Source organism: Carassius carassius, chromosome 26 (genome assembly GCF_963082965.1).
Source record: "Carassius carassius chromosome 26, fCarCar2.1, whole genome shotgun sequence".
Lineage (NCBI taxonomy): Eukaryota > Metazoa > Chordata > Actinopteri > Cypriniformes > Cyprinidae > Carassius > Carassius carassius.
Window position 1 is genome coordinate 10,285,073 of NC_081780.1, and position 26,086 is coordinate 10,311,158.

The 26,086-nt window shown below is 36.7% G+C and overlaps 1 protein-coding gene across 1 annotated transcript in view; it reads left to right on the forward strand.

Annotated features, from left to right (window-relative positions):
• exoc4 (exocyst complex component 4) overlaps window positions 1-26,086 on the forward strand; it is a 123,933-nt gene that overhangs the window by 57,137 nt on the left and 40,710 nt on the right. Inside the window, exon 11 of the mRNA XM_059511116.1 lies at window positions 24,756-24,975. Within this exon, the coding sequence (XP_059367099.1) occupies window positions 24,756-24,975 (220 nt within the window). The remainder of the gene's footprint in view (window positions 1-24,755; window positions 24,976-26,086) is intronic.

Here is a 26,086-nt window from a genome sequence, read left to right on the forward strand (position 1 = left end):
AAATCAAATTTTAGATTTGGTTTTTCTCTGAAAAAATTTATTAGCCTCTGAAAATAATTTTCTGTTCATCAAGCCCTCTTTGTTTTTCAGCCTTTTTCCTTTAAATTAATGTCATTTAGTGACCACTTTTTGCAATCTAATCAATTCCTAATGGATTAAACCATTAAAGTCCCCCAATACTGTTTTCTAAATATCCATTTTTACTTTGAAATATTTTGTATTACTGAAGTAAAAATGGGTTGCAAAAAGCTTTTCACCTAGCTTCACATGCTATATTTAGACCTTTGTCTTGATTTGGTGACAAAAAAGCAATACATTTCATTCCTACTTTAGCACCCTGTCCTTTTGTTCCATCCAGCCTACATTAGAATTCAGTGTGAGCATCACAGTCAGCGTGCCAGTCTTAAGAGTATCCTCAGCTGGGCCTTTCCTTTGTCTTTTTTAATCTTTTCTCATATATCCAGGGATTTTCTGGAGTAAATACGTGCGCAAACACTATGAAGCGTAGCTGTGAATATTGCACTGCATTATACATCAGAGAGAAACAGAACAGCGAGGAGAAAGATGTGTTTTCCCGTGTTAAAGGTTAGAAAACAGGCAGAGGTAGAAGCACAGCTATTTGTTCTGCATGGCGGTGACGGACATCCACGCTCTTATGTAGAGGGGGGGGGGAATGCTGCTGTGACGTCTTTCCCCAACTCTTGTTTCTCTCATCTGTGGTATGGCTTTATCTTGCAGATGCCCTTTATCTCTTCCTCCTCTCTGCTGCGCTCCATGCATAAGTAAATACTAAAGAGCTGAGTATCAAACAAAAGAGTCGCCGTGAAAAAGTGCCACTTCAGCATGTTGCCCGTGTCTTACTAACTTTTGAATTCAATAAAGCTACACATCTGCCTGAGATTGTGGTGGAGATTTGAGGGACCAGTGGGGATCTAAGCCTCGTCTTTTCTTATGGATAACTTTTTGGAGTTAAACATCAATGTGTATTCCCATTGCTGGCATTTAATGAGAGTAATGCTGAGTGAATTTGCATATTCTGTCACGCTCACCCAAGGGCATATTATGCATACTGTCTTATACTTCTTACTGGTGTCCTGGCTAGTATGAACACTATCAACACAGGCTGAAAATTGGAAAGTTTCAGTTGCTGTTACCGAAGATACCCCAATTATCACACTCTGTAATGCTCACTTAAAATGCCCAGTGTTACAAAAAAGATTATTTCAAACTGGAAACTGGTAGAATAGAACATTCTCTTGCTAAGCGGTAGCTAGGGAAGGTGTGGATAGGCAAGTGAGAGAGCCGTTGTCAAGGTGAGTGTCTGGAGTCCTAAGAGGAATGAATGGAATGCTGGAATAGAAATATAAGAACGGTAACAGAGGGATTTAAAAAAACCTGAGACCACTACTAACTGTGCTGCTTTAAAAAATATATATATACATTTTTTTGTTGTGTTTTGCTTTGTTCTGTTTTGTTTGGTCTGTTTTCCTGTGTTTTGTCTTTTTTGTTTTTTCAAAGCCAGATTTTCAATGTGTCCTTAGACTTTTGGTTGTGTGTATATATAATAACACACACACACACACACACACACACACATACTTTATACATTTAAGTGAAAACTTGCATTGAAAAAGAATTCTGAATTGTGAATAGAATTGTGTTGGATTGTTTTGATTTGATTTACTTATTTTTTGTTTTGATCTGTTCTGTTTATTATTATTATTATTATTATTATTAGTTAAAAAAAAATAATATATATATATATTATATATATTTTTTTTATTTTTTCATTTTTTTAACTTAAAAAAATTAAAGCCAGCTTTAAATTCCTAAAAATCCAGATTTGCAATGTGTCCTTACACTTTTTGGAGTGTATATATAGTTCTATATATATATACATATATATATATATATATATATACATATATATATATATATATATATATACATATATATATATATATATATATATATATATATATATACACACACACACACATACTTTTGCCCATAGAGTTGGGATGAGACCTCCAAATCCTTACTTCATCAGTCAACAGCCGACCAGTTGTCATATGCACACACACGCACCGAGAAGAATAAGGACCAGTGTCATGAAGTTCTTAGGCTGTTCATGAATCATTGTATGTGCGTTATTAAAGATTAATGCTGCCCAGTGGCCGCTCTAATGCAGTGATAGTCATCACTGTGCTGGACACACTCGGCCATGCATTAAACATGCCTCCTCTTTCTGTCTCTCTCAGGCCAGCACTCTGTCTGAAACGGTAATGACCAAAGTGTTTCATATAAGCATGCCTGTACCCATACTGTTACTAATGACCTTTGACCCCAGCAGGACACTGCTATCCCTCCTGTTGTCAAGCGAATCTATGGTCAGTGCACCGCTCGACAACTCCCCATTAATAATGGTGCTCAGTGTTGTGTTCACTCAGACACAATGACTTCTCACTATAATAACAAAACCGTTTCTCTCCTCTATGCATTTGATTTTTGCCTCCAGTGGCTGGATTATGCTCCAGCCGGGAACTTTATGAATTATAGAGGATGGCTTGGAGTGGATTTGCAAGATCTGTGGCAGGGTAGAATGTCATACTCACCCTTTGTCTCTGTGGTATTAGCCCATGACCTTTGACCTTGACTTCTCTGTGGTTAGGTCAAGTTGAAGTGCACAGGTGACCTAGTTCTCGCAGGGTTGTGGAATCCTTGGGTTTTAAATCATTTTTTCCACCCATTTTTCTGACCTTTTTGCTCCTTTTTGTTGATTTTTGCTGTTTGATTACAGCTGTTATAATTTCCCCCCCTTGTTTTGACTATGAATTTGTATTTTGTATCAATTTAGAGGTAGGTATTTTAAATACAGAATACAGAACATGCATTATTCTTTAACAAATAGTCTAGTTAGATTTAGCTAAATAAATAATTGTGCCATTAGTGGTTTCAGGCCTTTTTGCATTGATTTTACTTTTTATAGCTGTTCGATAGACTTTTTCATTTCTGGAGCTTGCATCTAACCACTGCTCTCTCATTTGCATCCATATTAGAGGTTAACAACCTTTAAAGGGATAGTTCATCCAAAAATGAAAATCCTGTTATTAATTACTCACCCTCATGTCGTTTCAATCGTTCGTTCATCTTCGGAACAAAAATTAAGAAATTTTTGATGAAATCCAAGAGCTTTCTGACCCTGCATAGCAGTGAATCTACCACGTTTTAAGGCCCAGAGACGTAGTAAGGACATTGCTAAAACAGGCAATGCAACATCAGTGGTTTATGAAGCTTTATGAAGTGAGAAAAGTGGTTGTATTTGGAACCTATAATTTAGATTTGAGTTTGTCTTTGGTATCTAGTAAAAATTAAACTTTATCTTTTTTTAAGGGTAATTTTTTGAGTGAACTTCCCTTTATAGTTCAGTTTTATAATTTCACAGCACTTGTAGAATCCAGCATACCAATAAGGCAAGTTTCCCTACTTGATTAAGTATACAGTATATAAATGTATCATCATTAGCATAGTGCTTTTGAAGAGCTGTAAAGGAAGTGGTGATTCACTGACTTGTTTGTGTGCATGCATGCTCCAGGTTTTTGAGGTCAGATGAATGTTGCTGTCTAGATAGCCGTATGGGCTACACCTTTCATCTTAACACCTCAATATGTGTACATAAGTGTGTGCACCTGAGTTTGTGTGCATGTCCATGCCCCTTTGTGTTTCAACTCCTGGAGCGGAGGGCAGGTGCCACTCTCTGTTAGCGCCGAGCCACAGAGTTCTGGCAACTACATCACAGCAGCCTTTGATTCGCCAGCCTTTCCAGGTCGACGAGCTGATGCCTGATAATAATGTTGTTTGATTGCTGAAGTGGAGAGGTAATTGATTGATCCTTAGGCGTGTCTGGGGTCAGGCCTCAGAAGAAAGACGCTCTCTGGTGTTGATTCGTCTGGGAACAGATTCTTGTCTTTTCCTTAGTCTTTCATCCCCCAGGAAGATGAGCAGAAGAAAAGATGAAAAAAGAAGAGAGGAGAGTGGCCATTTCAGAGATTTCCTTTAAAAAAAATGCAACAAGCCTGTAAAATGGAGGCCATGTTGTATTAGACCAACACAATTTTTTTGTCAGACTGAAAAAAAGTGGATAAAGATATGTATATATATATATATATATATATATATATATATAGAGAGAGAGAGAGAGAGAGAGAGAGAGAGAGAGAGAGGTATTTTGTGAAATAATTTCATTTTTGCCTGGCCTATTTCTGCTACTATATAGCATTTATTTTGAACCATATTTTTGGTTTCACATACTTTATTATGATGTTTACATTGCAAAATGTTAGACTTAGACTTGTACATTACATTTAAATTTTAACAAACATTTTTAGTGTGGGAGGGACAATGAAACTTTTAGCTTCCTAACATTTTTAATTATATTTCACATAAATTAGTTTCACATTAAATAATAAAATTTTGGTGGACCCTTTGCAGTACTGTCTAAGACCAATGTCTTTGAGATATATACAGAGAGTGAGATGCACAGTGTCTTATGGCTAATAAAATTTAATTGGATTATGGATTGGACAATCTATCTTTCTTCATTAATTAAGCTCAGGGTCAAACACTCTCCAGTCCTTCCATAATCCAGCAAGTGCTGTAGGGAAACTGCTCATTTAAAGAATACAAATTAGAGTTAAATGCACATCAAAGCATATAATTGACAATTACTGATGATGACCTGTGCCTGTGTTCTTTGCACTGCAGCCTTATGCTTCCTGAATGACAAACATAGGCATGCTTCCTGTGCATGTATAAGATGTCAAAGCTGTAATCATATTAACAGGTAAAACACAGCACTAAATATAGAGGCTTAACGTTTCAGCAATGCTGCTTGAGTTTATAGAGCTTATAGAGCAGATCTGGTTCACTTGTTTCCAAAGCTTATAATTCCTTTTCAAGCAATGGACTGAATGTGCAGAGCTATGTTTTTAAACTGCAGATTGAGACGTTTCTAATGATGAATCAGAGTTCCTGGCTCAGGCGGTGTGCCTGCCATGCTGAGCAGGTAATAACCCCCGATTAGGCTCTTTATATGAGAGAATGAATGCAGAATACCAGGCCCAGCTCTCTGGAGGAGAAAGACATGAGGAGAGGTGGAAAGCAAATTAAAGAAGCTGAAAATAGGAACGGAGGATGAAGACGGCTGTTTGTGCTCACTTAGCTCTCATGCTGGTTATATCCCTGCCAACGTTCACCTGTAAAAACGATATGGTGTGATTCAGTCGCCAGTCTTATGAAAGACAAAATTGCTTGGAATTGAGTCTGAAGTTTTGGAAATGCACAACATGTTTTTTTTTTGCTGTTGGAAAAACATTTTTATTGGATTAACAGTGTTTGGATGCTCAAAATATTTTCAGTTTGTGTGTGTTTTGTTTTGTTTTGTTTAGTTTTTTGCTTTTTAGTTTTGGCAAACAGCTTTTATTTGATTCACAGTGTTTTCACATTAAATGTTTTATGTTTTGTTTTTTCGTTTTTCGTTTTGTTTTGCTTTGAGTTTTGTTTTGTAAAACAGTTTTTATTGGTTTCAGTGTTTGGAATACACAATGTTATTTTTTGGGTATTCCTATTCATGTCATCTTTTGTTTTGTTGCTGATTCCACAATAATTCTATTCATGATTCTTTTTGTCATTTTAATATATTTAGGCTTACATATATACTGTATATATTTAGTTTTTTTGTTGTTTTGTTACTGATTCCTGAATGTTTCTCTGAGTGATTATTTTTGTAATTTAAGAGAACTGAACAAAAACAACAAATCAGTACCATTTTTTTAATTGAATTAAATATTTGGAAAGAAATATGTAATATATTACATAGATGTAGTATTGTCTGGGGAAATTTCAATTACCAACCCTAGTGTTATTTGATTAATTCCTCATGTTTCTAAAGGTAACGCTGCAGATGTATCTATCATCTCTCCCTGACGACCTTTATAAATGGTGCTTATTCATGAGTCTGTAGACTTTGGTGTCATAATGTTGCATTAGTGGAATGTGTTGTAGCTTTGGGCAAGCTGGCTGGTGAATCCCTGGTGAAGTCACAGGATTTAAATTTGATTTAAAACATGATTTACTGCAGTTACTCCAGGCTACTTTCTCTTTCTCTTTCTCTCTCATATTGAAATGAATCCTCTGCTGTGTAGCCCTGGTTGCTCTGTGCAGGCTCTGTGAAGCTCTGGCTGGCAGCCTGATAGTGTTGGGGCACTGATACAGCTCACCTTGGCATCCTTCATTATTGTGGGCAGCTCTGTGTCCTCTTTGATGGTACTTTTGGTAAGCGTTAGTTAAGGTAGTGCTGCAAAATGTTTGCGCTAAAAGAGACCAAAGAGAACAATTAAGGTGTTTAATGCCTAACTGCGATCGCTTGTAAGTTGCTCCCATGTTTTTTTTCTTCAGTTAATGGTTTTACAGGGCATCAGTGATGTGTGCTGCCCTGGCTTGCTAAGCACATCTCTCTTTCTATCCCTATGGCCTCTCACCTCACTATTAGCAGAAAGTGATGTTGGATATTAATTCTCAAACCTTTTTAATAAAATGTTATGCATGAAGAAATAAACCATGTTTTTAGGGCCTGTTATTTTTATGGCATTTTTTTTCATGTCAACTTCATGTCGCACCTGAGTATAAGTTGCATCAGTCCAAAAATATGTCATGATGAGGAAAAAACATATATAAGTCGCACTGGACTATAAGTCGCATTTATTTAGAACCAAGAACCAAGAGAAAACATTACCGTCTACAGCCACGAGAGGACGCTCTATGCTGCTCAATAGAAGTCTTCACAGTGCACCCGAGACCAGTCGACCTGGGACCCGTACGGGTCCGGGTCTATATTTTAAATGATCAGCCAGGTCCGAATCGGGTCGGAATCTATTACTTATACTATTAACATTGTGTGTAATACCCATGCGATCTGAGTCATCGGACTCGGAGAACACCTAGCCGTGATCAGACACTGCTTGTGTTTTGTGTAACTTGCAACTTGTAAAATTAGGAAAAGAACAGACTGAGCAAAAAAAACAAAAAAAAACAGCGATCTCTCTATCTGCCGGTAGAAGCAGAGTGCGCAGAATGCAAGTGCACGCACGGTAATAATTGCAGACTTGACACACTCATATTTAATATATTTCAAATCAGCAACAAAATTGGAGGTGAACTGTCACATGAATGTTTTCTATGACGCTCAAATTGCGTTAAATCATATTTTAGGATGATCCAGCTAACACGCATGTGCGGTGCAGTCTCGAGCTCGTGTCATGTTTCTATAGCAACCAGTGAGGGACAAACCGCGCTTTACATTTTCTCCCATTTTTATACTAATATAAATAAACCGTTTAATCTTAAAGTTTTAGTGGTCAGATTCAGACTCGACGCAGAGAGCACAGAGATGATAGCGTAAGCGGCCATGGCACTGAAGGAGCGTTCGGTATTATAGTTCAAAAGGGCAAATAATCGAAGTTATTATGCGAGTTAACTCGAGTCAGAATGTACATGTGCACAGTTGCATTTGTCATCCGTCACCGTGACATCAAGAGGACCTTTGAAGCTGAAATAATGAGTGGATTAAGCTTGGACTTGGAATAAAGAGCAGAATAACATGGATAACTTTCTTGTCTGAGGATTATAATGCATCACAGGCGGTCAGGTACAAGGACGAGAGACTACGGCTCCTTAAATTAAGATAGGTTTTTTTTTCGCAACATGTTTATTGACTTGTAATAGCAATTTAAGATGGAATATGTGACATTCGGGTCCAGTCGGGTCTGTGTCTTCCCGACGGGTTCGGGTCCAGCTTTCAAATAATATTCGGGTCCAGGTAGGCATTTCTCGGATCTACACGGGTCCGGGTCGGTTCGGTGTAGTACATTATGGGTCTCTTTCGGGTTCGGGCACGCATTTTTGGACCCGTGAAGACCTCTACTGCTCAGTGGTAGACTACAGGAGCAGTGAGCAGCATAGAGCGCCCTCTCGCGGCTGTAGACGGTAATGTTTTCGCTTGGTTCATGTCTCTTAGTTCATTTCTCTTGGTTCATGTCAAATTAATTTTGATAAGTCGCACCTGACTATAAGTCGCAGGACCAGCCAAACTATGAAAAAAAAGTGCGACTTATAGTCCGGAAAATACGGTAAATATATTTCCTGCTCAAATTCTCATTACTGTAATCCATCCAGGTGTTTACTTTTGAGTCCCCCCACCCTCATTCTTCTCAATTATATTTCTCCTTAGATTCTAATAACTGTAATACAGGATGTCTTTTAACTGTATTGAGGTGTTTTTTTTTTTTACTTTGTCGAAATTCGCATAAAGGTTATGTTATGTAAATGTTATTTTAAGGATAAAGCTTTGATGTACAAATACTCTACAAGTAATGTCTTTTTTTAAAATGAAAATTATATTTATTATGACATTACACTAATGAGAACTGTTGGAATAGCATGCTTAATTGTAATGAAAATATATCACAATGCACTGAACCTTAAATATCTTAAAAATATGCTGAAGTCACTACAGGCATTAAAATGACCCTTGGCAGATTGTGTGTGAGTCACTCATAAACCGAATATATATATATATATATATATATATATATATATATATATATATATATATATATAGAGAGAGAGAGAGAGAGAGAGAGAGAGAGAGAGAGAGAGAGAGAGAGAGAGCACTAAGGAGTTAAGTTTAGTTTAGTTTACAGTGCACTCAAAATTTTGGTTTTAATTTAGTGTGCATTGAATTTTAATTTTCAATTTAGAGCGCATATAGAAGTTAAGCTTTATTTTTAAGTGTATATTGAAATTTAGTTTTTAATTCAAGAATGTACATAGGAGTTTAGTTTTTTATGTTTATATTGAATGGAAGTTTAGTTTTAGTTTAGAGTGTAAAAAAAAGATGTTTAGTTTATCGTGCACATACTGTAGAGGTTTAGTTTTTAGTTAAGTTTACAGTGCAAAAAGAAGTTTAGTTTTTAGTTTATTTTAGAGTTGCATGGAAGTTTAGTTTACTGTACACACAATGAGTTTTGTTTCTTAAAATTGTTCTTAGGGCAGAATTGTGCTACATTTAGCTGTGAATGTGTTTTAGAGCACATATTGAATGGATTTAGTTGCACTGTCAGTGCTTGCAGCATAATCAGATACGATGTAAATTTTTCCCACACCCTGGATTGTGATGCAATATACCCAAATAATTTACATTTTACATAGTATGAAGAAAACAAGTGAATGTTCAAGGAAAGCGAGGAAAGAGGAAGGAAATCTAACACAGATCCTAATGGAATCCAAGACAGAGCAGACTATGAGGAAAAAATCCATTACGTGTGATGTTACTGTTTCACTCACGGCAGCCGAATTGGGTGAAATGATATTAGTTGTGTTGTAATGTGATTTCTGCGATGTGCGAATATGAGATTCTAATGGATTTAAGGATATTACAGCAGTCTTTATCTCTAGTATTTATTCCTGCTGGTTGCAAATGTAATTTACTAAGTACGAGGCATCAGTGGGGTTCTGCTTTATGCTCGGCAGGAGAGAGAGGAGGAGTACTGGGGTGATTCTTCAGGGGGAAATGCCATAACAGATGGTTATTGAGAGAGCTGGGGACATATCAGATGCTGGAGAACTTACTTTGGTCTTGAGTGGAAAGAATAAGAGTTCAAAAGTGTGTGCAAGGCTTGAAATGGAGTCTTTTCTCTGATGAAGAGCCATCAAAAGTCTCTGTTTTACTGGCCACATGGATCCCAGGTGCCGGGAGTCTAGGCGGCTAGATTTTTCCAATCAAACCAGGCAGACGACTGACGAGATCAAGATTGTTCTCTTTCTTTTAGTTTTTCCTCCCTCCCTTGCATGTGCTCTCTTTTCACAGTGCTATTGTGGCTGTAGAGCAGAATATCTGCCGTATTTGACTTTCATTTTCATTTAGCCCTGAATTGAGAACTTCAGATGAGCTCCTTTCATTTTCTTGGTCTTTTGTAAATTGAACGTATGGAAAGCCAATTTTAGAGATGGGCAAGACTCTCATTACAGAGTCACCCTACCCATAATGCCTTGCACTTACAGAGGTACCATCCAAAAGTCCTCATGTTTTTTGCTCAAAGATAAAAATAATAAAGTACAAAGAAAAGCATATTGCCGTGTACCCAGTTGATTTCATTTAATTGTATATCTGAGCATTTGCCGTCATAAAGAGTATTCAGAAATCCCGTTTCATTAGCTGCCAGTACCAACAGATATTCTTTCAGCTGCTGTTGTGATTGGTGGAGGAGTATAGATGCTTGTTTTTTAATTTTTGTTCTGAAAGCATTTGCATCAGAGCCCCAGTTTGGGTGATTTTCTTTTCCCGTCATGTTGCAAACAAATTTGATACTGGAATTTAACTCTGATTAGAGCAGATCTATTCTTGATTAGCATATGCCTGCATCTTTCAAAACGTTTCAATCAAGATTGTTAGTGAATCAACTCTGAAACATGACTGCATGGCAGCAATGGAAAGAGTCAAGCAATAGTGTTTGAACTTCAGGAAAAAAGAGATTCAGAGCAAAGGTTTGTTTGTTTTTTCAGAAGATTTTTTTTTTAATATTTAATATCAAATTGGCATTTACAACCCCTTTGATGTTCATAATTTGATGTGTTTTAGTGAAATGGGATATTCACATGAAACGAATTTCAGGGAAATTAATTAAATACGTAATTAAGGCATATATATTTATTTATTTTATTTAATCGGAGTAACATCGACCAATGAATTGTGCACAATATGGAATGTATATTAGGAAGAAAATTTGTTTTAAAATAAAAACTTTTTATTTTATTTATTTATTTAAATTATTATTACAGAAGTTATTCATTATTTTCTAAAGTTTTATTGCTGCTAAATGTCATTATTGGTGCAAAATTTGCAATGTCAGTAGTCAAATTATTTTTTATATGTGTGTGTACACGCACACACTTATTATAAACTGTAATATATAATGGGAAACAAATAAGAATTATTTCAGCATTGTCTCTATCTTCTAAAATTCTTTTTCATTGATGTCAACTGATCATAACCCAGCCAAACATTATTTACCCAGATCTCATCTTCTCAACTAGAGTTCTTTCATTTGTCTCATTTATGATCATACAAAGCACAAAACAAACTAGCTCTGATGGTTATGTTTGTGCTTAGCTTGTTTACCACCTGCTGCTTGCCATAATATTTATATAGCATTCTCCACCGAACACTTCGTCACTCACATCACTTGCTAATCACAACAGAAGTACTGGCTTATATTATTAGGAACACACCATTGCTCCCTCCTTCCATCCACGCACACATTCCGCTTCCTCCTGTTCCCAGTAGCCACAACTCTTGGTAGCCTGTGTTTCTCATTGATCTGGATTGGAACGGAGGAGAGCACAGACAATCACACAGCGTTGCCCTCGGCAAAACTACCCAACTAGTTCAAATCTCGCTCAAGGTTATTCCCTCATTCCACAATCAGTCCGCAGGTGCTCTCCAGACCCTCGAAGATAGACAGCTTCGCATTCCAGAGAGAGGGTCACCTGACCTCATCCACATGCTCTACAGCCGCCCATGTGCCTGCGAACGTCTGCGCTCCCGCCTGCCTGCGAAAGCCAGACACGCTGGCCATTTGCACGCTAATGTGAATCATATATATGACAGCTCGGAGCAGAGGTGATCTCGCCTGTCGCAATTGAATCTCGCTGAGCGAAATACGAATGATATTATTTTGCCTCCGGCAACGGCGCAATCAATGATTGACTCGCCTCTTTCCAATGGCAAAAGCGAGGAAGACACCAAAGAATGCCATTTTAATAGGTTGCTTTTTGAGCAGCACCTTCCGAATTTGACCAAATCTTGCAGGTGCCCTCTGCCCCCTTGTGACCAAAACAACACCGGTATTTGTTTCACAGCCCTGTGATTCCCTTCCTCCATCTCAGCCCTCTTATTTCATTGTTTTCTTTTCACAACCAATCAAGCGCCAGTATACCTCAAACCATTTCAATATACCACTCGTGCAGATATACGGCAGCAAATGCCTGCTGGGAGAATAACACTCTGGCTTAGAGAGAGAGAGAGAATTGGTTAAAAAGTCAGTTGTGGAGTGCAAAACGAATACAAGGGTGGTAAATATGATTTAGTGTTTTTTTTTCCGATTTTGCAAATGGCTTCCTGTGCTCTATAAGACCAGTAGTGACTTGTATATTGGTTTGTCTTTTAAGTGCACCTGTGGGTGATGGAAGGAATAGAAAAAAAAACATATTTCTATTAGAATGATCTCTGCACTCGGTTCACACGGTTACGATGTGACGCTGTAATGCAGTACAGTGTTGCGCAGCTTTAAGAATCCATTGTATGATCTGACTACTATAATGATCTATTGCAGGGGTCACTGGCAAATAACAGCTACCCTTACAAGCTTTAAAGCCCCTTATCTGGCTCTGCTCTGCAGTACATCCTCTGGTCTGACGTAAGAAAGCACTTATTTTTAGTCTTGGTGTCTGCTGCAATGCAGTGTAGGGTCTTGGAGGGTGTTAAGTGTAGTTATGTACTCTAGTTTGGCTTTCTCTCTTTGTCTCTGAAAGGAAGGGACAGTTGCGTTTAGTGTCTGATGCTCAAGGGGCCTGTAGCAGACTACACCTACAGCAGTGAGTCATACTGAATCATTCACTGTGTCCACAAAGGCTGTATAAATTGGATAAGAGTTGAAAAGAAAAGTTCTGTTTCATCTATTGTTTGTCAAAAAGTAGGAGCTTAAAGCCCAGGATCCAGACTGTGTCTGAATTTGTTTGAAATCTATTTGCTTTGATGACAGTTTGTATAATTGCAGTTTGAATCCGATTCACTCAGTAAATCGTTCAGAGCCATTAATGTTTTCACAACTGACCCACTGAAGCACTGAATCACTCAGTTGGTGAATCGTTTAGAGTCATTTCTGTGTTCACAGCTAAATCCCTCAGTGAATCATTTTTATTTTTCTCTGACTCGAAATAAACCAGAAAACAATCCGAAAAAAAAAAACCTTCCCAAGCTTGCAGAAGTTTTATTGAATTATATTTAAAGGAAGCATTGACATGTTTCACAAAATTGTATTGGTTAGCAATTCTGAATCGGTTGTAAGGAAAATTGTTTTGATGGAAAACTGTATTACTGTAACTCATAATCAACATATATTTGTCAACAATATTTAGACTTTTATTTAACAAAAAAAAATATTTTTTCCAGTATTAACTGGGATAAGCTTTTTTTTTGCGATTCTGTAATATACCTAATTTCTCTAATTTGGTTTCAAAATGTTAAATATTAGAAACCAATGACTCTAGTTTAAAAACATTTTTTTAGTTAAAGGCCATGAAAGGATTAAAGGAAAGGATTAATTTAACCATGTAAAATCAAGTAAAAAAGGATTTTATTTCAAACCTGAATGTCATTCTTTTTTCCATTTTACACAGATTGGGTCATTTTAACTGTAGCTGGAACCCACTCTACTTTAGTCTGATTATAAATGCGCATATAAACACACTTATTGTTGCCTGTAGATGTCTGTAATGTGCGATAATGGGTAAGAACGGATGTCAGTAGAGGGCATTATTTGGGCTGTAAATCAGTGTTAACGGCCTCTTGCCAAAATCCAATGTTTGTACACCAACACCAGACGAGGTGTTACTGAGCACAGACATTCTAAAGTTCAGCCGACGCTCCACCGAGAGTGTTTCTTGAGTTCACGTGTTTGTACGGTCTCTACTGTCACCTCAGAGGACCAGCCTTCACTGTTTTCCACGGCCGGCACATAAATCATAAAGCTGGCCCTGGGCCGCGCTCTTTGGCAAAGCCTCTGTGATTTAATTAAGTCCTTCTCCTCAGCAGAGCCCCGAGGAGCTGGAACATCGGAACACTTACTGGGTTCTTTCAGTAGGAGACACTGAGCTCTAATTGTAGGAGCTCTAAAGTGCTTAGAGTCCTGTTCGCCAATGGGATAGGATGATGACCTACCCGCGCTATTGGCTTTATAAAACTCCAGAACCCCCTCATGCACTGTTTAGTGATCAGTCGCAGCTTCTATTAAGAAATGGGCCGTAGCGATTTGACCATTTTGTGGCCTGAAAGGGAGCTTGATTAGACCAGATCCCAAGGGAGGTTGAATTGTTAAGCCGGTAGTGTGTCAATCAACACTCCTCGCCCTTTAAACTGCACAATCACTTGCCTTCCCTCCCTTTTTCTGGCTCATACGCACACTCACGCTGTTATCGCCTCGTGCGTGATGCCATTCGCCCATGCAGGCTCCCATTAAACGCAGGCCACTCCCAGCTTCTGCTCTAATGGCTCAATTTGCAGAGTTTCCTCCCTCGCTCACACCACGCGGGGTAATAACAGCCCCCCGCTTCTCTGAAAACAAATGCTTTCAGAAGAAAAAAGACTGACAGGTTATTATCCAGTCCAGATGTGCGGTGGGCTGCTTTGGGAGGCAGTGATGTGTGTTTGTAAAGGCCACATTAAGCATTTAGAGGTGGAATAATGTAGTGTTGAGTTCACATACTTTTTCTCTGATTGTCGATGGTAGGTAAATACAGTCTGCTTAAGAAAATAGCGGACGAACAATGATAGATTTTCAAATTTTTAATTGAAAGCACTTCACAGTGGAATGTGACAAAAGTATAAAAGTATGTGTTTTTTTTTTACGGCAGAACACAAAAGATGTTTTAAATAACAGTGTAATGTTGGTCCCCATCATATTTTTATGCAAAAGAAAGAAAGTCATACAGATTGTACAATGTTGGTGAGTAAATGATGGCAGAATCTCCATTTTAACCTCCCGATAATCTTCCAAAAACCTCAGATAAACGTTTCCTGTAATTGCAGATTGGTCAGGAGAAATTCTTGCTCCATTTCCAAAACGGTTTTATTTAAGCAATATTCTTAGGATTTCTTGTCCAACTGATTTCTTAAGGTCAAAGCATCACATACTTATTTCCCTCAAACTGTATATGCAGAAAAATAGTGCAAAGGATGAGAAACTAGACAGTGGGAGGGGAAGATATAGAGAACTGGGTGAAAAGGCAATGCAAAGAATGTGAAAGTGAATCAGGAAGGGTAATTTGTCACCACGGGAACATGTCAGCCAAACGAGCCGATCTCATTTCCTGTTGACTGCAGGAATCCAAGCCCCTGGTCTTCTTTGTGTGATAGATTTCACCTAGTTTAATTGGCCTCAAACACCGCTTTCCCTCTCACTCGCACACTTACATTTTCATACCTCAAATAGCTAAATTTGTTGGCCCTAAACAACATTTCATAATTTCCTCCAGAAATGCGGCTCATTACAAACTGCTCTCTTTGGTTTGCCACTTTTGTTTTTGAAAATAATGATGCATTAGAAAAAAAAAAAAGTAGAGGAAATTGAGAGGAAAAGTGAACTACTTTGTTACTCTGGCAATGTATCGCACTTACTCTCTGATTTCCGCCTCCATGCATTTTAATTAGCGTGCCGGTCCTTTTCTTTCCAATAAGGCATTTCTATCCTATAACCATCACTCTACCTTTGGTGAGACTGTGTGTGTGTGTGTGTGTGTGTGTGCATGTGTGTAAAATCTGCAGCAGACAGCAGGAGGTCTCAGAGCTAGTGGGTGTATGTGTGGGTTGGCCATATTCATTTACCTTACCACTGTCTTTGTAGGAGCGCAACGAAAGCTAAATGCATCGCATGGTGAAGTCGTTTTCGATAGTAACCTTATAAATGCAATCTTAATGCTTTCTAGACAGTTTCCCTTCATTAAGGTGGCTGAAGAACTGACTGCATAGATATGTAAACAGAGAACTGACATACTGCCATCTAGTGGTTCGCTTAAGTATTCCAGTGACTTGCTTTTCATGCTCATTTATAATTAGACTTTACATAGATTTAACCATGTGAGACCTACTGAATTATACACTCTCTTTTTTGACTAATTCATTATTGGCTTCGTAATTGAGATGAGGCATCAGCTATTAAAAACCTGCTTTTGAAGCAATATTAATTATGGTCTATAAATTCCATAAAATCATCCCACACTGCAGTATTTTTTACGATCATTGAAAGGTGACTTCTCATTGTCACTGTGGTGAATATCCTTCACTCGTTATATTAGGTAAAAAAAAAAAAGGTCATGAAATATATAAAGATATTTCTATATTCTGCTTGTGATGTAAAAATACTGTACATCTGATCATAAAAAATATGCTGAAAAGGCAGATGTGAAATCATAATATTAGGACTGTCATTTGATTAAAACATTTTCTTAAATTAATCACGTTATGCCAGTTAATTAATCATACATATTTGCTAAGAAAATTTACTGACAAAAACCCACCAGATTATGATAATTTGAAGACATTAAATTATCTTAGCAGATGAATATTGATTAAAAGTGGCTTATGTCAGTATATTGTTTTATGCCCTTGAATATAGACCTAATAATGGCATGCATCAAGTCCACAGCAATATATTTCCGCAATTGAGTCTGTCATTGTTTATGATTTATTCATTTTATGTGTGCATTTTATTTATGTATTTATTTTTACTCTAGGTGGACTGTTTTTCGAAAACTATTTTACAGCCCAATGCATTTTAAGACTGCATTTTCGTCTGTTCTGTTGCACTCCGACTGGCTTTAATCGCAATAACGATTTTCTGAATTCATTTTGGGCTGCTTTGCATTTACAGTAAGTGTTACTTCAACCCTGAATTGCTCCAATTCTAGCAGAACATACACCGCCATTTTCCCAAGTTTTTTTTTTTCTTATAAGTAAATGAAGTTTTATTTTGAATTAACACTTCAGCATGGATTCATTAAATTGCTCAAAAGTCACAGTAAAGACTCCTATAACATTACAGAATAATTCTACTTCAAATGAATACTGTTCTTTTGAAGTGAAAGTGAAAGTGAAGTGACATTCAGCCAAGTATGGTGACCCATACTCAGAATTTGTGCTCTGCATTTAACCCATCCGAAATGCACACACACAGAGCAGTGAACACACACACACACTGTGAGCACACACCCGGAGCAGTGGGCAGCCATTTATGCTGCGGCGCCCAGGGAGCAGTTGGGGGTTCGATGCCTTGCTCAAGGGCACCTAAGTCGTGGTATTGAGGGTGGTGAGAGAACTGTACATGCACTCCCACCACCCACAATTCCTGCCGGCCCGGGACTCGAACTCACAACCTTTCAATTGGGAGTCCGACTCTCTAACCATTAGGCCACGACTTCCCTTAAAACTTCCCTTGAAGTTGTTGTTGTTAATCATGCTATCTACAAAATATTTTGAGCTCCAAATCAGCATATCAGAATGATATGTGATGGATCATGTGACACTGAGACTGGAGTAATCACCACAATACCATAGTACCATCACTGGAATAAATTACATTTTAAAATATATTAAAATAGAAAACAATTATTTTAAATTGTACATTTAAATGTCTCAATATTATTGCTTTATTATCTTTTATAAAACAAATATAGCCTTTGTGAGCATAAGAGATGTCCTTCGGTATATATATATATATATATATATATATATATATATATATATATATATATATATATATACATACATATATATAAAGATGTTTACCTCATAAAGGAAAAGATTTAAAACTGATTTAAAAAGGACTATTCCCCGAGGGAATAACAAAGCTTTAAATCTGTTTAGGCTTTTATGTCTAGATATAAAATGTAGTAGAAAAGCAGAAAAGTTTGTGAAAGCGTGACACCTGGCGAATCTGACGGCTTGTACGTGTTTTGTGTGTGAGCACTCTGTTTGTGTCCACAGTGTTCTCTCTCAGATCACATGAAGCTCTCTGTCAGTCTTCAGAAGTGAATATTACACCAGACTGCAGCATGTCATGTTACACAAGCCAACCTGCCCAGCTGCTGAGCCAACGACAGACAGCAAACCTCAGGGCACTTTTCTCTTATTGAAAAAATGACTCGGCTACACTATCCTTCATGTCCTCCCTCACCCTTTTGTTCAGTAATCTTCAATAATACACAAATACTTACATATTTATACTACAAGGATGGTTTAATTACCGAGCTTGTAATTGGTTTGGCGGGGAGAAATACAGGAAGTGGCTGACGTACCATTTTCTGTGTGTGTGTGTGTGTGTGTGTGTGTTCACAGGCAAGGCTCTCTGCACACAATAATCCAGTGAAGGCCTTGGGCACAGACATCTGCTTTCTAATGACAGTTAATTAGATGCTGTTGAGCGCAATCAGAGGCAGTCAGCGCTAATAAACTGGGACTCAGTGTGTGTGCAATGTTTCTCGGTCTGTGTATGTCTGTGAGAGCGTCTACAGGATGAGGGCTTTGATTTAGAAGAGGCACATTCTATGAGTTGCTTTAGACGTCAGCCAGTGAATTCAGCCAAACCCTTCAGTGGAGACCAGTGAAGAATTACAGTTCTGTTAAAGCTTGTTGTTGAATCAAAGAGGTTGAATTGAAGGTGCTGACAGATCCAACTATTACTGAGAAATATTTGACCAAGTAGAAGTGTTTATCTAAATCTACTTGGAAACACTTTTTAAAAATGATTTTATTTTATTTTTTATGGATGGTTACTAGGGTTTTGCTTTGCAACTGCTAAAGTGTTCGGAGGATTTTTATTTGATTTTATTTTAAATCGCAGTGGGATGCGGTCGCTACTGTAGGATGTTCTGGGTGGTTATAAAATAGTCCCAAATATACACATCTAAACACTCGGGGTTGGAATTTGTTCATATCCCTGATTGCGAGTGTGAGAAATTATAATGAATCTTGTGACCACACACAGGCTAAAACCTGTTTATTCACAGTAGAGTTATAATCATTTTTCCTAGTCCTCCGGACCCTCATCAAATGTTTCATTTATGTTATCCTCTGGATGGATTAAGATCATCCATCAATGAATGGTTATGTCCCGATCACACAGCAGTAATTGTATTTCAGTAAAGAATGTAAAGGAGCCCAACTCTGATTACATGCCATAATCCCCTTATTAGCTGTGAGTTATGCTTACAGACATGAGGGGGGCTCAGTATGGTGACTGTTCCTGCTCTGATCCAACATCAGTTTTTTTTTTTCACCCGTTGCTTAATTTAAAACACAGCAACAATACTGTTAAAGTGCATTTTCTTTCTTTCTTTCTTTCTTTCTTTCTTTCTTTCTTTCTTTCTTTCTTTCTTTCTTTCTTTCTTTCTTTCTTTCTTTCTCACAATAAACTTGTAACTTGTTAATTAAGATTTCTCAGACATGGATAGCCCACACTGTGCAGTTGCCAAGGTGTCTTCATGGTATCTCTGTGGAGATGAAGGTCCAGCTGTGTTTGTTGTCCTCTGGAGCTTTCAGACATTTTGTCCCTGTTTTAAATCACTTTGGGGGGTTTTATGATAAGAATGTTAGGCAGCCTCTTATTGAATTTTCTGAATTTGAAAGTTGCCTTTTTGCTTTTTTCTATTGTTGTAATTTACTATTATATTGTATTATATTATATTTAGGGCTGTTAACGTTAATATGTGTGATTAATGTGTTAAAATTATTTAATGTAATCAACGCAAAAGTCGATCATATCCTTTCAAGCCGCTAAACTCCGGGAAAGTTTCTAGTCCAGTTATCCAGTAAGCAGATGCATTCAAACAATCAATCCATAACAGCGCTAATGTAAAGATGGCCAAGCTGATTACAACAGCGCTGGCGGAGAGAATAAATACTCTTTGGCTTTAAAACACAAGCTCTGTTATTGTTTTGAAGAGTGGAGGAGTTTTACAGTAAGCAACGCATATCTGATATGTCTGATATATTGATGCACAAACAAACCCTGTATGCGCACTCTAAATGCACAGATTATACATTGCATATGACACTTTTCAGTACAGTTACGTTGTTTCCACACACATTCAGGATAATGTTTTGAATTGTCAATTGTATGTTGCTGTTTAATAATTCTCAATGGATCTGTTTACTGCATAAGCAATCAGCTCTAGGCAGTGAGATTATTATTTTTTTTTTTTTTTGGTGTTGATTACATTTTATTATTATTTTATTTATTTATTTATGGTATGTAAATGTAGACTTATATCACTTAGTTATTTTTTTAAAAATGTTTCGTTTTTTTTTAAGAATCACCATTCAATCTATTGGTTTACTTTGCTGGATATAGCAATTGACAGTGTACAGTTAATCACGATTAACCACAGAAAAAGGGTGTGATTAATCCGATTAATAATTTAAATATATTGACAGCCTTTATTGTAGTATAAGTTATGATGTTAAATGTGTAAAAATTATGATGTATAAAATTATAATATAAAACAATAATTTCATTTGTTCATAACTGTCCATTCTACAGAAATGGCATGTGTTCAGATATATATATATAGATATATATCATGTCACACACATGCTTTTAGTTGTAATACATTTTAACACAGGTGATATCGAGTCCGGAAATTCCTCTTCCATAGAGAATCATAACTGAAATGTAAATGAATGGCTTCTCTGATTTATAGATGGTCTACAATCTACCATCATAAGCAGTGAAAATGTAGTATTCATTATGTTTACTACTAATGCACATATTTACAAAAAGTGAGTGATTAGAATGTGGCATTTATGCATGGATCCTTCTGTTGTTGTCATAGTGAAAAGTGTGGCTGTTCTCAGCAAGGCGTCTGTGAGACCAGGTAACGATCTAGCCTGATTCTCTTTTTCCATCCTTTTCCTCTTGACTCAGTTTTCAAACATCTCTCAGCACATTCAAGCCTGGTTACACTCTCACATGCTGTTCACACGTCTTATGCGATTGCAGAGAGGAGTGTCCAACTTCTCCACCTGCCTAATGCAGCATGCCACAGATCAAACACAGAAAGAGAGTGTTTTGCTACTTCTTGCCCAGTAGGTTGAACAATTTTAAGTTTGTCTGCGTTTCCTTTGATTAGCACTTAAGTGGAGCTCCAGACGACAACTAAGATTGCAAAAATGACAAAATCTAAAAAACCAGACAATATGGCAACATTCAGGTTTTTTTTTTTTTCTTGCTCTTCACTTACTTTTTTCCAGGCTGTTCTGTGGGTCTTTCTTTAACATACACTTCTGCTACGGCGGTCACTGTAGTCATGCTCACAATTTCCCTGATGCATTTTTGTTCTCTGAATTTGGATGAATCAAAACTTGATTAGCTGAGAGAGCCAACAAGCCTTTACGGCAGCTGTCACCTTCCATTTACCTCATAAGACCAGTGATCAGACAAACTTATGGAATTAAATATTAACACAGGGAGGTGATCACATGAAGGCTGCACTCGTGATATGTGTATGTGTGTTGCTGTGTGCACATGTTGCTGTGTGTCTATTAGACAAGTGAGAGCAGAAGTAAGAGACACCATCTGGTGTGAATAATTCTTATCGAGGACATTTATATTGGTGACATAATGAAGTGGAGATTGAGCTATTATCTTTGTCTGTATTTCAAAACCATGCCAAATTATTCAAGAGGGTCCTGAGAAGCCCTGCCATATATTATATACAGTCCCGGCTGCAGAATTACGTGATACACAGAACACAGAACAAATTTGAACTGAGACACTTCAATTACACTATACAATTTGTGCACACTTTTCTGTCTGGAAGTTTATAGCTCCTCATTTTAAAAATTAAAGCGACTAAATGGTCATTGTTGCTGATAAATTGTTGAACTGATTAGAGATGCACCATTTTTAAAGTTCTGGCCAATACCGATAATTATATAACTATAAGGGGTGGCACGGTTCAACTTTTTCACGGTTTGGTTTGTTTCACGGTTTTAGAGTCACAGTTTCGGTATGGTTCGGTGTGTGCTATGTTTATGGAGAAACTATACTTAAAAAAAAAATCTATCTAACTACGAGCAACAGCACAAATAAATACAATTGAGTAAAGATACAAATAAAATAAACAGTGATTTTCAGTTTTATTTATTAATTTATTTTTTTATAAATCTAACATGAGTTTTTAGGGACAGCTATTGAATAAAATAATCAAATGTAAAACAGCATCGCATATTGGACTTGGAAGATTGGAAGATTGCACTTTATTAAAGTAACAAAAACATTTTAATCGAGAGCAGTGAGTGATTTCTTTGTTGTTGCTGTTCAATTAATATAAATACTGTCACTTTAAGAGAATGCACCAATCCAGTGTGCTGATCCAGTAGGCCTACGTTCAACCGGCTATGTCTGCTGTAGAATACTTACCAAAACAATTTTAACAATTTCAAAATAATTTTTGTGTGAATTTGTCCATTTAAAAATCACTTCAGAGAGAGCTTATATTTGCGCGCGTTCTGAGGCACGGGTTTGCGCGCTTCAGATGAGCAAACGCACAAATCTTCACACTGCACACGCGAGCTCGCATCCTCTGGCTCTTAAATGTTTAAACTGACAAAGCTTAAACGAGTTTAGTTTAAACACAGATATCAACGTGTGCTGTTCAGGTCTCATCTGTGAGCGCGCTATCAGCACCTGGGTGATGACGGAATAAATGACTGCTCATATTCCAGCATAAGGCATTCACATTGTGAGTGCATGGTTTGTCCACTTTTTTTATGTCTGGGAATTCAGAATGCACATGCATCAACATAAACATATATTAGCTGAACCCTGTTTGTTTTATGTGTTATTTATAGCAAACCATATTACAGATGCTCTGTCAGATTTAAGTTGAACTGCGGTCCCAGCCCATGGCGAAATGTGTGTGGAGAACCGAACGGTTCGTTTTTTTTCTGCCATCCCTAATAACTATTTATAATTATTTACATACTATGTACTAATATACAGTAGGCCTGTTTTAAAAACAAATATTATGGTGATATAAAATTATTAATCTTTTAAATATTAACGTTAAGTGAGTGTTAGATGATGGCAAAGGTAATCTAAATGTAAAAATTTGAGAAATTATCATGCAGAATTTAATATCCAATATCGGCTGGTATGGATAAATTAAAAATTATTAATATTGGCCGATTACCAATATGGCATCAATATATTTTGCATAATTAATATTGATTTTTTTCAGTATTATTTATATTATTTATCACTTAACTAGTTCCCATATGCATTAGTGTTTACTTTAATATATCAGGTGGATAAATGAATAAAAGGATTCACAATGTGCTAATGAGCTCAGGAATTACTGTATGTAGTATGTAAGACAAAAAAAAGAAATCAAAATGTGAAAGAATGCACATTGGAGAAATGAGCATATAGGATTAAATATCCAATATTGACTAATACATAAAATTAAAAATCTCTGATATCGGCCGATAACAGATACAGTATACTGATATATTGTGCATACTTACAGTAACACTGGGGGTTTTTTTCTAATAGATTTTTTGCCAAAGTGGTATTAATTATAAATTATCTTGAACTCACATGGATCAGTGTTTCTTAAAATAAGCATAGTGAGAAAATAAAAATATTTAAATGTTTTAATGGCAGCAGGGGCCAATTTTTCTCTTATTAGTTTCTTTTGGTTTTTATCGGTGCTGGACAACGATTACAATTTTTTTGATTTAAATTAAATGATTTTCTGCGATTAATCACATTGTGATCCACAAAATTCAATAATGAATTCAAAAGTAGTGTATTGTGCACTTTTTTTCATTTAAAAGTACTACTATATGAACAAAAGTGCAATAATATTTGGTTTGCAAACACTTCAAACTAATTATTGCAGCAGCTTTTTGTTATAGCAATATTCCTTTTACATAGTAGCAGTTAAAACAATTATTGTAAATCTCAATTTAAACATTAATGTAATCAAATTAAATAGCAAACCAAAGCTATTTGCCACTGCTAGGGCATTAACGTTTTTATAGACAATATTTTGTAGTTTGTTATGAAAAAAAAAAAGGTTTATAAAGTTAAATGCTGTGGTACAGTTGTTTCTTACTGAGGGCTGAGCCATGCTTCCACTGTTAATGTCTCACACACACACACACACAAACACACATTCACGTGCACATGTGTGGATGGGCTCCCCTCTGCTGGGTTGACTAATTGGCTGTGCAGTGCTGAGGGAGGTGTTTAGAGTTGGGGGGTTGTGCAGCTGTAGTCTTGTAGTGATAAATCAGCGTTCCTGCTGATCTATGAGCCTCTTGTCTGCTCGTACGCAACGGCCCGTCCCTGCTCAACACCTGTCTTGCTCCCTCACCGACACACATGGTGTATGTGCAGTACTCAAAAGCCAGAAATGGAGCTTATATGTGTGTTTTTCAAGTCTGAGGCCATACTGAAAAACTGGCATTCAAAATTCAATTTTGACCTGGAACAGAAAATGATAACTTTAAAATATTTTAACTTTAATATTATTTTCTTTTAAATGAATATTAAAAAACTTAAATTGTATTTCTTAAGCTTTTATCTCAAATTGCTATATACTAATAATATATTTTTTAATTATATAATTTAAAAAAAGGTACATTTTGAAATGAAATGCAAAATAAAACCGATATGCCAAAAAGTAATTGGCACACAAAACAAGTTTGATTCAAACCCAAATTTCCCACATCAGCACCACTGCTCAATGTGCCAACCAAATAAGCCTCTACTCTGATATATGCAAACTTAGTCAAACTTTGCATAGACCTGTCTCTTTTCTCAAATTTAATGAAAATGCTTTGTTTTCCGTGTCGTCAGGTTTATTCAGGAGATCGAGTCCCGTATGGGTCCAGCTCAGGACAAGCAGTGTCAGCTACGCACCTTCCTCACCTACTACATCAACGACTTGTTTCTCAGCCAGGTCCGGACCGAGACCAATAAAGAGATTGAGTCTGTGACCAAAGTGTCCGACCCGCTCAAAATCCTGGCCAGCGCTGACACCATGAAAAACCTGGGCGTTCAAAGACCTCTTCTACAGGTATCTTGTTTTTTCTTTTTAAATGATCCTAAAAGGAACTTCTTGGGATTTTTCAGAGAATGTATAAGTGCACACATACATATGGAAAAATAGTACAGCCTTCTTTTTCTCCCTCTGTTATTCCCGCTCTCCTTCACTTTCATTAGTCGATCCATTTATTAGACTAACTGTTCAAACAGCATTTGCCTACCGGTCAAGTGTACAAAAGCTCGGTCTGATTGTTTTCTCTTCTGAATTACACAGAGGGGGGAGGTTATTTTTTTTCTTCTCCCGTCTCTTCTCCTTCACTCTCTCGAGAGTGGCGATAAAGGCCACCTACCCCCATATCAACCTACATCATAATTGGAGCTGAAATTGTGTTTGATCCTGGCTGACCTGGAATCAGCAGTTAAGTGCAGCTTATATAACACACAGCGCGGCACTGTGGCGACCAGCTGCCAGCTGTCCGTCTCTCCCAGGACTGCTTCCTGGCAGCACAGGAAGTGCAAGCTTTTATTGCCATAGAGACCACAGGATGTGCTTAGTTCATCAGCTAAGGGAATGAGTATGGTCTCACTTCTCACCTTTCCAGTATTTGCTTCTTGTTGTAGTTTACATGCTCCTTACAGAATCATTTTAAAATATAAGATTATTTAGTGCTGATTATATTATATTATATTATATTATATTATATTATATTATATTATATTATATTGGAAAGTGGTGATTTTAAGTTTATTATAATTTAAAAGTTATATTATATTATATAAAAAATAATGACATTTTAAAATAGAGGATAGTGGTGATTTTTTTATTATTTAGTTTATTTTATAATATAATATATTATGATTTAAAAATGCCATTTTAAAATATAGTCATTTAGTGTACTATATAAGGTTATTATATAGTATTAGATTAGATAACAGAATTGTTTTAAAATTATATTTATTATATTATATTATTATATAGTATTAGATTATATTATATAATAATTATTATATTATATTTTACATTAATATTATTTTATTTTAGTACTGCCTTAAAGAAGCTACCAAACAGATATTGTCTTCTATGTTGAGCTGCATGCTTCTGTTTGTTCCTGAGTGTATTCATGTGCAATTGTGCATGTACA